At 46.2% G+C, this 14,222-nt stretch overlaps 1 protein-coding gene across 1 annotated transcript in view; it reads right to left on the bottom strand.

Moving 5' to 3' along the window:
* Positions 1-14,222, bottom strand: part of FARSB (phenylalanyl-tRNA synthetase subunit beta) — a 907,972-nt gene that overhangs the window by 302,840 nt on the left and 590,910 nt on the right. Inside the window, exon 17 of the mRNA XM_044070366.1 lies at positions 6,465-6,480. Within this exon, the coding sequence (XP_043926301.1) occupies positions 6,465-6,480 (16 nt within the window). The remainder of the gene's footprint in view (positions 1-6,464; positions 6,481-14,222) is intronic.

The raw sequence follows: 14,222 nt of genomic DNA, 5'->3' as shown, positions 1-14,222 counted from the left end.
GGTCACTTTGAAGAGTTATGGGAGCCCAGAACCAGGAAGGTCAACCTCAGAACTGTGGTCCCACCCTGCACTGTAGAAACTGCCATCAAAGTCAGAGCCGAGCAATAGCCCACAAATGACATTGTGGAGCTACAACCCCAGGAGTCCATCAGCTCCGAAGCAACTGAGAACCTCAGGGCGGAGACTGGAGCTGAAGACACGAGAGCTGTTGGCACCAGGACAGCCAGAAATCGGGGAAGTAGGAGCACAAGTCTCTAAAACCGCAGTAGTTAGGGGAGGAATGTCTGGTAGAGTCCATGGAGAAAGATGCCTATCTCCAGCAGGGAGTGAAGCCTGGGAAGAAGTGGAGAGATCCTTTGCCATGAGGGGCTGATCCACCAACCTCACGATATAGACTTCTGTCAGACTCCTAGAGGACCATACAGACAAGGATGAAGGAGATTCTGGCCTCTCCAAAAAGGGACTTGGTAGCTGCCCCATAAAAGGTCAACTGAAGGAGAGTATCTGATTCTGAGAAGCAAAAGAAACAGTGGTTCCAGGGCTACAGGCACCGGGTAGGGAACCTGTTCTGAAAATACTGTTGGCACCGTAACCGAAGGGGAGGCACTTTCAGGGGTTGGCACCAAGGTGGATGGTGCCAAAATTGGAGGTGCCAAAGTAGTCAGTATTACTGAAGCCAATGAAGACGGTCCCTTAGATTTTCTCAGATCTGCCTTCAGTTCTGCCGAAGCTGTGGGAACCGAAGGTTTCAACTTCTTATAAGCCAGAACCGAAGGTGACATCGGCACGGAGTGATTTCTCTTTTTTGAGGAAGACGAAGGAGATGACCTCTTGGATTTAGCACCTCCAGACAGAGCAGACAAGGCCTCTTCAAAAGAGGTTTTTAATAAACCTTTTAAAAGAAGTTTATTCTTTCTCTCAAGTAGGGAGTTGTGCTAAACGCTTGACAAATGTCACACTGCTGTCCCAAGTGCACCAGGCCCAAGCAATACACACAAGAAGCATGACCACTGGAGTCTGGCATTTGTCTGCCACAATCGGAACAGGTTTTGAAGCCAGTAGTTCCCTTGCTTTTGTCTGCCATATTGAAACACACACACACACACACACACACACACAAAGGCTACCAACGATGGCACACCAAAAACTACCAGAGCCAGGGGAAAGGGATAGCACTATCAGCAATGGTAGGGCAGATGCCAAATGGTACGAATGAAGAAAGGGCTAGAACACTCACTCCAAACAAAACAGTAAAGATTAAAGGAGAGAGAAGAGAATACAATAAGGGGTATACAAGAAAGCTAACTGGGTAGAAGACTGAAATTCTGAAATAGAAATGGAATAAACAGTAAATTTTTACTTAGCTCAAGGACAGATTGGGGGCTGCATCTTTACGAGAAGAGTGACAAACAAAATCTGAGGTCATTTAGAGAGAAGCATTCTGGGTAGGAACTTTTTTTTTTTTTTGCTGTTGTAACATGCCAAGCCGGTTCTGAGACTCGAACTGTGTCCCATCTGTCAAGGATAAATGAAGACAGACATCAGATTCAATTTTACATTTCTGAGAGTTTGTCACTCATGAATTAAGATGCCCCTTCTCCAGCCCACAAGAAAAGTGTAAAGCAATCACAGCATTTACAGGGAAGTTCACTGCCCCTGCCTCCTCAGTTCTCATATGCAAGACGGTCTCCAGTGAGGATCTTCCTCCTGCTGTGAGGAGAACTGAACAAGAATTAAAGTAAAAGACAAACTGTCAACTCTGTAATGCATAGAGATAAAGGGATGGAAACTTGACTTTGATCTAGAAAATAAGGCAGTAGCCAGTGACCTGGGTGCTGAGAGAGCCATCCACGAAGATGAAAGTGAGAGACTGCTGTCAGTTTGCCCATCCTAGGGGGAAGAGAGTAACTCAGTCAAAAAAAAAAAGTTATGTACTTACAATAATTTGGCGCCTTTGTTATCCTGTGTCACTATTCATCACTGCTGGGATGTAGAATCAGACATCAGATCCAAGCCGGCAACTTATCAGACCGCTTCTAGGCTCAACCTCCTCCCACTCGCATAATCCCTTGCTGCCCTCTAACCCCTCAGATCAAATTTGCCATAGAGCTAGAAAACAGCTAAGGAAGACCTTAACCACCAGACAGGACATTACCACATCCTCTAGGTCCCACAGGTCAGGGGAAGGAGGGAGGGATAGTGATGAATAGTGGCACAGGATAACACAGATGCCAAGTTATGATAAGTACATAACTCTCTATCTGATGTTATCCATGTCACTATTCCTCACTTCTGGGTCAGAGACCCCAGCTACCATAAAACCCTGGGTGGCCTCATGGAAGGACACGCTGAAGGACTGTGAAGCTGAAGGAAGCCCTGTTCCTAGAAACTAAGTTAAGTTTATAATGAGTAACAAAAGTGTAAGGAGTAGACCAGGTGGCCGCCACACAAATCTCATCCAAGGATTGCCAGGCCAAATAGGCAGCTGATGTAGCCACAGATCTCGTGGAATGAGCTCTGACTGATCCTGGTAATAAGCCTTTTGAAGAATAAACCATGGAAAAACATTTAGAAATCCAATGAGATATAGTAACCTCTGAAACCGCCTGACCCTGTCTGTTAATAGAAAAGGCCACAAAACAGCTAGTCAGACTTGCGGAAGCTCTTGGTCCTGTCCAAGTAGACTCATAGTTGTCTATGAACGTCAAGTGTATGCAGCAAATATTCCCTTTACTGGAAAAGTTGGGGAAGAAAACTGGCAACTGAATGGACTGATTCAAGTTGGTCTCCGTGGCTACTTTGGGCATGAAGGAAGGGTTGGTCCGAAGAGCCACTCTGTCTTTATGAAATATCAAATATGGTGGTTTAATAGAAAGAGCCTGCAACTCGGAAACTTTTCTTGCCAAAGTTATAGCCATCAGAAAATGGTAGAAATTTCATACCACAAATTGCAGCAGGAATGAAGGGACTCTGTGTAAGATTGCAGCATGAATGAAAGGTCCCAGGGGGGAAAAGGATCCTCGACTGGGGGCCGAAGCAGGGAAACAACTTTCAAAAAGGCCTTATAAAGGTGAGAAGAAAAAGTAGGCTCCTCGCAAACATGGAAATTAGAAATAGCTGCCAACAGCAGTTTGATAGTAGAGAAACTAGCTCAGTCCTGAAAGAGTGAAGACAAGATATCTGGAATGGGAGCAGAGAAGGGTCCAAGATTACACTGCTTGGACCAAATAGAAAACCTTTTCCATTTACTAGCATATACCTTTCTGATGAAGGCCTTCTGAGAGGCCAGAATAATGTCTCTGACAGGCGATGGAATCCTGGACTGATTTATGATTATGGGAAGTAGACAAACCACGTGGTTAGACGCAGAGTCCGAAGGTTTGGGATCAGAAGATCGGAGGGGTGAGAAATGAGATCTGGAAGGGGATCTAGTACCCAAGCCAGGTATCTGAGGTGAAGAGGGGTAACCTCAGGTAAGACCATAGGAGGGGAAACCACACCTGCCGAGGCCGAAAGGAGGCAATGAGGATCAAGGTGACCTTGAGGTGCTGAGCTTTCTGAAGCACTCTGGGAATGAGAGGAACAGGAGGGTAAGCATAAAGGAGACTAGGAGGCCAATTGTGAACCAGAGCGTCCCTGGGGGACTCCTCAACTGGGGGAATCAGGGCGAAATACTGGCTGTATTTGTGGTTGCGAGGGGAAGCAAACACATTACAGCTTGGATGACAGCACTGAGGGATTGAGAGACCATGCATGAGGACTCAGGATGGCCCTGCTGCGTCTGTCTGCTAGCACGCTGGACTCTCTGGGAATGTGTGTTGCAGGAAGAAAGCCCCCAGAGGACATAGACCGTTTCCACACCCTCATGGCCTAGCGACAAAGCAGATAAGAGCATGTGCACTGCCGTGGTAGCCAGAGGGAGACAGTCCTGAAAGGCTTGCAAAATGAGAAGAACTGTTCTCATCTCCAGTACATTTATGTGCAGTTTGGTTTCTGCAGAGGGCCAAGTACCCCGGACAGTTTTCCCTAGTAATGCCCCGCCATCCCATTTCAGGTCATGGTGGCGCTGGTGGGAGGAAGAGAAAATGGTCTGTCCACAAGGAGATTGGAAGAATGATTCCACCAACGGAGACGATCCCTGCAAACTGGGGTGAGATGAATTGAGGTCATCATCGGATGAGGAAGAGATGACCACCGGACTGCTAGAGAGTCCACTGCAGAACACTTGCTAGAGAGTTCATTGCAGAACTCTCATGTAGAAGCTGGCTAGTGGCACCAAACAGATGGCCATTGCCATGGACCATAAGGCCCTGAGAATGAAGTGGACCTGAGAACGAGAGATCTAGGAGGCACTGAACATGAGATCTGATCATATGAACAGCCTGAGAAGTAACTCTGCAATCTCTGACACAGTGTCTAGCTGAATTCTTTTGAACTCCTAGTTTTGGGATGGAATCAGGTTCCATTTCGGTAGCTTCATTGCGATTCCTAACTGGTTGAACAAGCGAAGCATGTACTTAGTGGCTGTGACCAGCCGGTGCTTGGTGGGAGCTGTGAGGAGCCAATCGTCAAGGTAAGGAAACACCTGGAATCCCTGCACTCTCAGGTGAGCTGTGACCACTGCCATACACTTGGTGAACACCTGGGGGGCTGTGGTGAGACCAAAGGGCAGGGTCCTGAACTGGTAATGACTGGCCCCTACGCAAAAGTGGAGATGTCTCCTGGAATACCTGTCTACTTTTATAAGATAGCACTCATCCTGGAGATCCATGGAGCAGATCCGATCGTCCTTGCGCAGAAGAGGCATGATGGACTGGAGAGTGGCCATCTGGAACTTGGACTTCGTGACAGAGAGATTTAACATGCTTAAGTCCAGAACTGGACATAGGCCCCCGTCTTCTTTGGCACCAAAAAGAAGCAAGAGTAAGATACGGATTCTCGTTGTCTGGGGGGACTTTTTGGATTAAGGTCTTCTGAAGAAGTCTGGGCACTTCTTGCTGCGCTAACTCCCTCTGATGGTGTGGTGCATTGGGGAGTCACTTCCTGATTGGAGAGGATGGCTGGGAAAAGGGAATGAAACAGCCCCTGGAAATGATGCTTAGCACCCAACGATGTCTTGTAATATTTGCCCAGGCCAAAGGGTGCAGTGACAAAAGATCCCCAAATGCCTCCAGGGCAGTACAGTCGGGTAGAGCTTCAAGAGTGCTATGAGGGGCTTCTCAGAGAAGGGCTCCCTGGAGCCAGGATTTTGCAAACCCCCTCTGCCCCTGGGGCAGCATCTACCATTGAACCCTCTCCCCTGACCTGTACAAGAGGGCTCGTCCTAAGCATCTTGAAAGGAAGACTGACTTCCAAAAACATATTTTCCTAGTCACTCGTTGAGTCTTAGAAAAGGACCACTGAGGGGTAGAAAACTTGATTCCCTCAGCCGACAAGGTCTTGCCTTCTTGCTCACTGTGGTAAGTGTTTCCTTGACTGAAAGACCAGAGAGGGCATTGGTGAATGATGCCTTAAAGGACTCCGCAAAGGTGCAGACAGGCATGGCACCAAATAGCGATACCTGTACCTGCTGCTCGAGAGGTGCCTTCCGCAGCATTGGAAATCAGCCTCATTGAGGAATTTGACAGGGAAGCAAAGTAGACAGCTTGGGGGACAGCCTAATTAGTTCCCCAGCAGGCAATAAACTCAGAGGAAGTGGTGAATTCCTTGACCAAATCCCTCTGGAGTCAGGTCAAATGTGCCAAGTAAAGTGCCCACAGAGTGAAGGTAGCTGAGGCGAAGACCCACGTTCCGTGTCTGTTGACCGCCCGGGAGTCTTGGTTAGGGGATGAACAGACATATTTTGCTCTGCCAACTTCTTTTTAGTGGTGGCAGGTACCACAAATGCATCGACTGGCACTCCCTTTGACCAAAACTGTTAGTGGGACGACTCAGAAACTTGTCAGCACGTTTCAATACCGGCTTCACAATATCCAGCTCCTTCCATGACCTGCTGGTGATGAGGTCTAGGAGTTTGTCAGCAGGGGGGGGAGGGGGGACCAAGGAGGTAGATGGTGCACCCCAAAAGACTTCAAGAATACAGACTTCGGAGGACGGGGATAGTGAAGACCATCCATTCTTTAACTTGAGTATTTCTAAGATATCCCCAAAGGAGACATCCTCGGGCAGAGATCTGGAGGACCCGTCCCCTTCATCAAGTTCCATATCCTCGGTGAGAGACTCCACAGGGGAGCTAAGTGCCTCCTCTTGCACGATCTCTTCTGAGCCACCTACTCCAGTGGGGGGCGGTGCCTCAGGGGAGGATACGAAAGACAGGGGAACCCCAAGGGGGGTAACGCCTGCCTGAAGGCTAGCTAGCGAGGGTTGACCAGGAACAGGATGAGAACAGTCCACTCTCGGGGGCTAGGACATCCCAGGAAAGCAGGGGAAGTAACTCCGGTGGAGGAGAACATCCTTTCAACTACCTGAAAGGCTGAAGGACTACACAATGACCAATCCCCACTCCCGGCAGGCAGGCCTACCTGAGAAGTAAGAGATCATGCCAGTGCCTCCCAGCCTCCAGACAGTAACGTCCCAGAGCTATTGAGGGTGAACGCGCCAAGAGGAAAGGACCTATCCGAAGACACAGGACTGGAGCCCTCACCCAAGGACTCCGGGGTGACAGGTCAGGTCCAGGACTCCATCTGCCCTGGGGAGGATGGGCAAAGGAAGTCAGAGACTGAGGCGGGGTAGAGACAGAATGGGCTATAGGCGGTCCCGTTTCCTCCTTGATGCATCCCAGGGCCTGGAAGTCTGAAACCAGCTGGATTGGATGAGGTTAAAAAAGCAAAGGGGTAGGAGAAGAGACCCTGCCAGATGGGCAAGGGACGCAAGAAGCCCCACTTCAATCTGAGCCTTGAGGAAGGATCTCATCCTCCTGTCCATATTGGAGGGGAGCAAGCTCCTGGGGGACCTAGAAGAGGTGGAGGACCTAGCTGGAGCTGGATGCCTGTACCCCAAGGACCGCCCATGCCTCTCAGGAGATCGGCTTCTGTGCCTGGTAGCAGAAATGGACTGCCCCAAGCCAGAAACTGAAGGGGAGTTCTCCATAACAATGGTGGATCCAACATGGATCTTGGATCCCTCCATCTCAGATCCGAGGGCAATTGAGGATCCAAGCATTTGGACACCACATGACTCTGGTCCAAGGGATTTGGATCAGTGGTAGGTCTGAATCTGGTTGGATCTGAAGGCCTCAATCTGGAGGCCTTGGATCCGGGAGTAGACTCCCGTCACCTCGGATCTGAAGGCCTCAGAGTGGAAGCCTTGGATGCGGGGGTGGAGTCACGGGTCCTAGGATCCAACGGAGCCTAGGCTGGAGTATGGCCTGAGGAACTGGGATCAGACAGTCTGGTCTTCTTAGAGGACGACGACCCTAGAAGAGAAGTGGCCTTCCTCTTGTGGTCAGATGGTCCAGGCTTGGCTGGAGACTGAGCCAATGGACCCCCTTGGACGATTCCCTTCAACAATAACTTGTTCTGGTGCTCGACCAAAGCCCTGGGGTTGAATGCTGCACAAATGTCACATTCAACCTCCAGGTGGTCGGCGCCCAGCCAATAGAGGCACTCCTCATGCGAGTCGAACAGTGCCATCTTCTGACCACACGAGGAGCACCTTTTAAAGCCTACTGGTTTGTCCGACATGGCCGCAAAACAAACCAAGCACCAAAAAACAAAGGAAACACCAAAAATCGATAATCAAGAGTGAAAGCGAAGTCAAAAAACCCAGAAAGACAACCAACAACAAAAGATCTAAGAACTACTTACTGCTCTAAAGAAGCAGAGAACGAAAAAGGGACCAAAAGACTACTACTACTAAAGGCACCAAAAGACTACTACTACTACTACTACTATAACTGCAATAACAGAAATGGGAGGAGAGGAAGACAACTAAAGCTAGATAGGCAAACAAGCTACAGAAAACTACCAAACTACAGAAAAAATAGACTTTCGACAATAAGTAAGGAAAATATTTAAGAACTTATCCCCAAGGAGACTTGAGCCAAGGCAGTCACGTCTGATGCCGAGTGTGGCAAACCAGATCTAAGGGGTTAGATGGTAGCAAGGGATTATAGGAGTGGGAGGAGCTTGAACCTAGAAGCTGTCTGACAAGTTGCCGGCTCGGATCTGATGTCAGATCCTATGACCCAACAGTGAGGAATAGTGACATGGATAATATCAGATACATTATTTACACTTGGTTGAGACCAAGTGTTACAGCAAAAGGAAGCAAAAAGGTTAGAATGTATGCCTGTCAAACAATGCATCAGTACTGTACATGGGATTAAAGGCATGTATAGAAGTGCATCTGTTCAAGAGAAAATATTATAGGACATTCTTATATCAGGGCTGCAAAAGTGAACAGACATTTAGGGTATGTAACACATATGATGACGGCCTATATTACAGCCTCCCATGATCAGCCCTTACCCAAGGGGGGGGGGGCGTTGAATGATTCTGATCATGTACAGGAGGAACATCAGTCAAGCAAGTGCACAGGGCAAAGAAACTTAGAGAAAGTAATAAAGACAAAGATTATTTTACAAAAGTAAAATAAGGCACTCTTGTAACTAAATGATGCATTCTTACCAGATCAAATGATTTCTGATAGCAGTCTACTCTGACTTGATTCATGCTCTCTTCTGTTTTGGCATTTTTTTCTTTTAAGCTCCATCACATAGCAGCAAGCATGCCCTATGCCAGCACATGCAGTGATGCCATAAGCTACACTAGGAAGCTATGCCTAGCCTCAGAGTACATCAGTTCACTCAACCATTTTTGTATTGTGGATTGTGCAATCATTATAATACTGAAGTAGCTGAAAAACACTGGAAACATGAGCCACAGAGAATTACAGAAAATAAAGACGTTCATATCATATGGGATCACCCACTACCAACAGTTCAAAAAATAGATGTAAGAAAACCAGATATAGTTAATCCATGAAAAGACAAAAGTAGCATTAATCATTGAAATTGCTACACCCAGTGACTACAGTGTCTTACAGAGAGACACAAAGTCACAAAATACCAGGATTTGCAGGCAGAAGCGAGGGCAGTGTGGAAGAAGGATATCCAAACAGTTCCATTAAGTAGTGTGAGCAAGGGGTCTTATGAAAAAGAATTCACAATCATACTTGGATACGTTACCAAAATACGTAATGGCGTACAAATTGCAGGAGTTATTGCTGGGCACATTGCGAGTGCTGCGAAGAACACTTCTGGCTAACATCAAGGATTGAAACAATATTAATTTCATGAACTTTAATCATACTTTGATTTAAGAATGGAGTCTATTCCCGTCACCTTTCTAGAAACCCAAAAGACTTGGGAGAAATTAAAAAAAGTGAGAAAACGTACTGTAATTAAAAAAACGCATGACGCTCTCCGCTTGGACTATTTAATATAAAAGCATATTCTTGTTTGAGAGGGAAACTCCAACAGCTGAGAATGGATGAAAGGGCTTTCTCAGCACTCTGGTATGGCAAATAGGTATTTGCCCCCTCCCCCCCCATGTGAATTACCTTTTAAGCTCTTAACATATCAGTTGATTTATCAGTCATATCTAGCAATGTAGAGACTCCTTGTGGGTTTATAACTGGGATGAAGTCCATAAAATAACTTCAAAAGAACAGCAAAAGCAAAAAACAGTCAGAATGCAGACTCCAAATATCAAAGTACTAAGGAAGGATGCACTCATGGAATACAAGTAAAGGCAATAATACTTGGTAAAGTTGAATCAGCAACAAACCACCAATGGAACAATGCCATCAGTGGAAGAATTTCTGAAACAAGCAATGGAAATACCATGCCTCTAGGGAAGTGGCCTCCAAGCACAGCATTTTTAAACGAACTACAAGCTAACTGAAGGCAAAAGATAAAGCAGTTGATAATCCATTTGGAAAGCAGTAGCTTAACAATTGCTAGCATTTTTCTCTTTGGAACAAAGGAGACGAAGAGTTGTTTGTTTCCTAAAATTCATGCACCTACGTAATGTAAAACTTCAGCAGGCGGTGCACAGAGTGTGAAGGATATTCTGGTTGGCTTCTCTTATGATGTATAAAAAAAAAAAAAAAAGTCAGTAAACATCTTTAGAAGGAAAGATGGGATGGTTTTCAGGGATACCCAGTCTATGTGAAAGGCAACATATGCTTCTATACACAAAGATCTGAAGCACCGAGACCACACAAGCAGATGTACAGGCCTACATGGAATTTAAGATGTAAACTTCAACACTACCAAATCAGAAGGCTGGAAAGGGTGCATGGTAAAGGTAATCCTGACAATGAAGATTAAATTCTATAGAGGGAAGTGATTCTTCAAAGGTGGGCAGAGATGCAGAAAATCTTTAAAGAAAAGCTTGACCAGTCTGACTGCGTCACAATCTTATCTTCCATAAAGTCATAGGCAGAAAAAGTGGATGCATACACCATGGAACAAATTGGGGACCAAATCACTCAGTTAATGGAGAAAGGTCAAGATCACATGAAAGCTAGTGTAGTATTACGTACTGCACCACCCGAATGAACTTTTTTCTACTTGGCAGAGTACCTCTGTAACACAGGAAGCTTTTTATTTTTCATTGCTGAAATCCCCAAAGGATGGGCCAACAGGATCAGATGGTATACTCAGCAAGATATACACCACGAGGTGTCGCCAGCTGAATTTACAAGCCAAGACCAAAAGAGTATCCTATTACCACCAGGGACTTAAGCCAAGCCTGAAACAATAACATGCTTGGTCACCACTGAATGGAATGAATTAGACGTTTCATTAATAAATCTTCTGACATGAGGCATCACAGCGAATTGAGGAGAGCAGTACAGAAAGCTCCCTTGTCGTGGGATGGGCAAAGTACCCATCACAAATTCCCTCTAGCCCTGCTGCACAAACCAGAAAGTACAATTGTGTACACTTACCATAAATGTAGATGTTCGAGTGTATTCACTGTTGCAGTCATTACATTTGGGTAATCCTGCTGGCAGGCTGCCCTCAGCCGGCCTGAATTCCAAAGTCTTGGGTCCTGCGTCGGTCGCTGTTGCCCCCTCCCTGACGTCAGGTCATCAGGGGTATAAAAGATGCAGCCGACGCCATTTAGTTTTTCTTGCCCCAGATGTCAGGTGCCCCCAAGAAGGGTAGCCAAAATTTATATATATATAAATACATGTACCAATATAAACTTTACCTTCATCTACAAGCAAATACACCATATAGGTTGTATAAATCAGAGAAGGAAAGATAGGTTCCATCAGAAGAAAGGGGGACGGCAGGTGGGTAACCTGGACTGCAACAGTGAATACGCTCGAACATCTACATTTATGGTAAGTGTACACAACTGTACTATGTTCTTCGTGTTTCACGGTTGCAGTCGTTACATTTGGGTAGAGTCCCAAAGCTAAGGTTGGGAGGCTGGAGCTAAACAGCAGGAGCGGCTATGAGGCCCTGCAGAAAGTACAGTTTTGTACCTAACATAAATGTAGATGTTCGAGTGTATACACTGCTGCAGTCATTACACTTGGGTTATCCTGCCGTCAGGCAGTTCCCCAGTCGGCCTGAGTTCCAAAGTCTTGGTCCGGCGTCGGTTGCTGTCGCCTCCTCTCTGACGTCAGTGCGGCAGGGGTATACAAGATGTAGCAGATGCCATTTTCTTCAGTTTTTCTTGCCCCAGATGTCAGGTGCTCCCAAAGGGTAGGCAATTCAAATTGCTAATAAAACATACATAATAAAAGCAAACAACAACTTTCAGCTACCAGCAAATACTCCCCATAGGTAGTAAAGGGTAGAAGACATAGGTACGTACCAGCAAGTAAGAGGGGAAGGAGGGAGGGTAACCTGGACTGCAGCAGTGTATACACTCGAACATCTACATTTATGGCAAGTACAAAACTGTACTATGTTCATCGTGTTACACTACTGCAGTCATTACACTTGGGTAGAATCCCAAAGTTGAGGTTGGGTGGCTGGTTCTATAAGGCATTAGGGGTGGCTATAAGGCCCTGCAGTACTGCAGTGGTGAAGCCAGCTCTGGATTTAGAGTATAGAGGCAGATGGTAATGCTTGGTGAAGGTATGCACAGAACTCCAAGTTGCTGCTTCCAAAATATCCTTGGTAGGTACTCCTCTGAGGTAGGCAGTTGAAGTGGCTGTTGCCCTAGTGGAGTGAGATCTAATGCTGATAGGTACAGGTTTCCCATGGTGTGTGTAGCAGAAACGTATGCAATGTCCTATCCATGTTTTGAAATGGCTTTTCCCTGTGCTCCTGCAGCATATGCTACCAATAATTGCTCAGATTTCCTGAAAGCTTTGGTTTTGTCCAAGTAGAAGCATAACTGCCTGTGAATGTCCAAGGAATGCAGTAATCTCTCCCCTTTATTTTGTGGTTTTGGATAAAAAGTTGGCAAATGAATAGTTTGGTTTAGAGCCACAGTGGATACCACCTTTGGCATAAACGTAGGGTTAGTTCTTAAAGACACCCTGTCCTGGTGGAAAATGAGGAAAGGTTCCATTGCCATTAATGCTTGTAATTCTGAAACTCTTTGCACTGATGTTATTGCCAGGAGTAGAGCGGTTTTCCAGGAGATGCATTTTAATTCTGCTGAATTAGCTGGCTCAAAAGGAGGTAAAGTCAATTTTTCCAAAACAAAGATGAGGTCCCAAGTTGGAGTAGGTGCTCTACGGGGCGGTCTTATGTTTTTAGCCCCTCTGAGGTACTGTCTTAGCAAAGGATTAGAGAAAATTGGTGGATCCGTGTTGTAATGAACAGAGATGGCAGAGGCGTGGATCTTGATGGATGAGAAGGAGAGTCCTTTGTCCAGCATCTCAGTTAAATATTGTAGTATCTGAGGAATGTTTGGAACATGAGGGTCAAGGCTGTGTGCTTGGTTCCAGGCACAGAATCTCTTCCATTTATCCGAATAGGCTTTCCTGGTACTAGGCCTTCTGGCCTCGAGAATGATATCCATAACAGCTTTGGAGAGCGGCATTGCCCACTTGACTAAGGAATCTTCCATGCAGCTAGGTTTAAGGTCTTTAGCTGGCTGTGTAGTATCTGATTGTTGTGCTGAGTCAGCAGATGTGGGATTTGAGGCAAAATCCAGGGTGGTCCTTGTGCTAAGTTCTTTAAGATTGGGTACCAGTGCTGGCGTGGCCAGTCTGGTGCAATCAGGATCATCTTTGGCTCTTTTTGCCTGGCTTTTATGAGTACCTTTGGCAGGAGAGGTAGTGGTGGGAAAGCGTATACTTGTAGGTTTTTCCAGCTGAATGAGAGGGCATCCACTTTCCATGCTTGTGGATGGTAACTCCTTGTGCAGAATTTCTGTAGCTGGCAGTTCATTGGGGATGCAAACAGATCTATGTCCGGGCTCCACCATTTCTGTGTTATCATTCTGAATATCTGTGGATTCAATTCCCATTTGTGGAGATCCATGATGTTTCCACTTAAGTCGTCTGCCAGTGTGTTTTTCTCTCCTGGCAGGAATTGTGCTTGCAGATAAACTTGATAGTTTAGAGCTGTGTTCCACAAGGTCATGGCTTGCCTGCAGAGGGGGTAGGAGTGAATGCCCCCTTGCTTGTTTATGTACCACATAACTGTAGTGTTGTCTCTGTCTTTAGTAGTAGTTGTCCTGGATGCAGCACGTCCTTGAAAGATATTAGTGCATTTTGTACAGCTAGCATCTCTTTTTGATTGATGTGAAGATGCTTTTGTTCTGTGGGCCACTTGCCCTGAATACAGTTGCCTGCCATGTGTGCTCCCCAGGCGTAATCCGATGCATCTGTTATCAGTGTTCGCCTGGCTGTGGGTTGAGTAAAAGGCTGTCCCTTGTTGAGGTGACAAGCTTGAGCCCACCATTGAAACTCCTGTTGAAGGCAAGGGATTAGTGGTATAACTGTTTCCAAACTTTGACAGTGTTGAGACCATACATTCTTTAGGTACCATTGTAGTTTCCTCATATGCAGTCTGGCATATGGAATTAGTAGTATGCAAGATGCCATGTAACCCAAGGCCTGCATAATTTTTCTTGCAGGGAGTTGAGTCTTTGTTGCCATCAACTGAAAGTACTGAGTCAGTTGTCCTTGCTTGTCTGGCGTGAGATAAGTCATCTGGGCAGTTGTGATCAAGCTGGCACCCAGGAATATTATCTCTTGTGAGGGCACTAGTTTTGATTTCTTTTTGTTTACTGTGTACC

The sequence above is a fragment of the Protopterus annectens genome, chromosome 4.part1 (assembly GCF_019279795.1).
Source record: "Protopterus annectens isolate FY-2018-M chromosome 4.part1, PAN1.0, whole genome shotgun sequence".
Classification (NCBI taxonomy): Eukaryota; Metazoa; Chordata; order Ceratodontiformes; family Protopteridae; genus Protopterus; species Protopterus annectens.
Note: the sequence above shows the minus strand (reverse complement) of the source record. Positions and strands in the feature narration are given on the sequence as shown.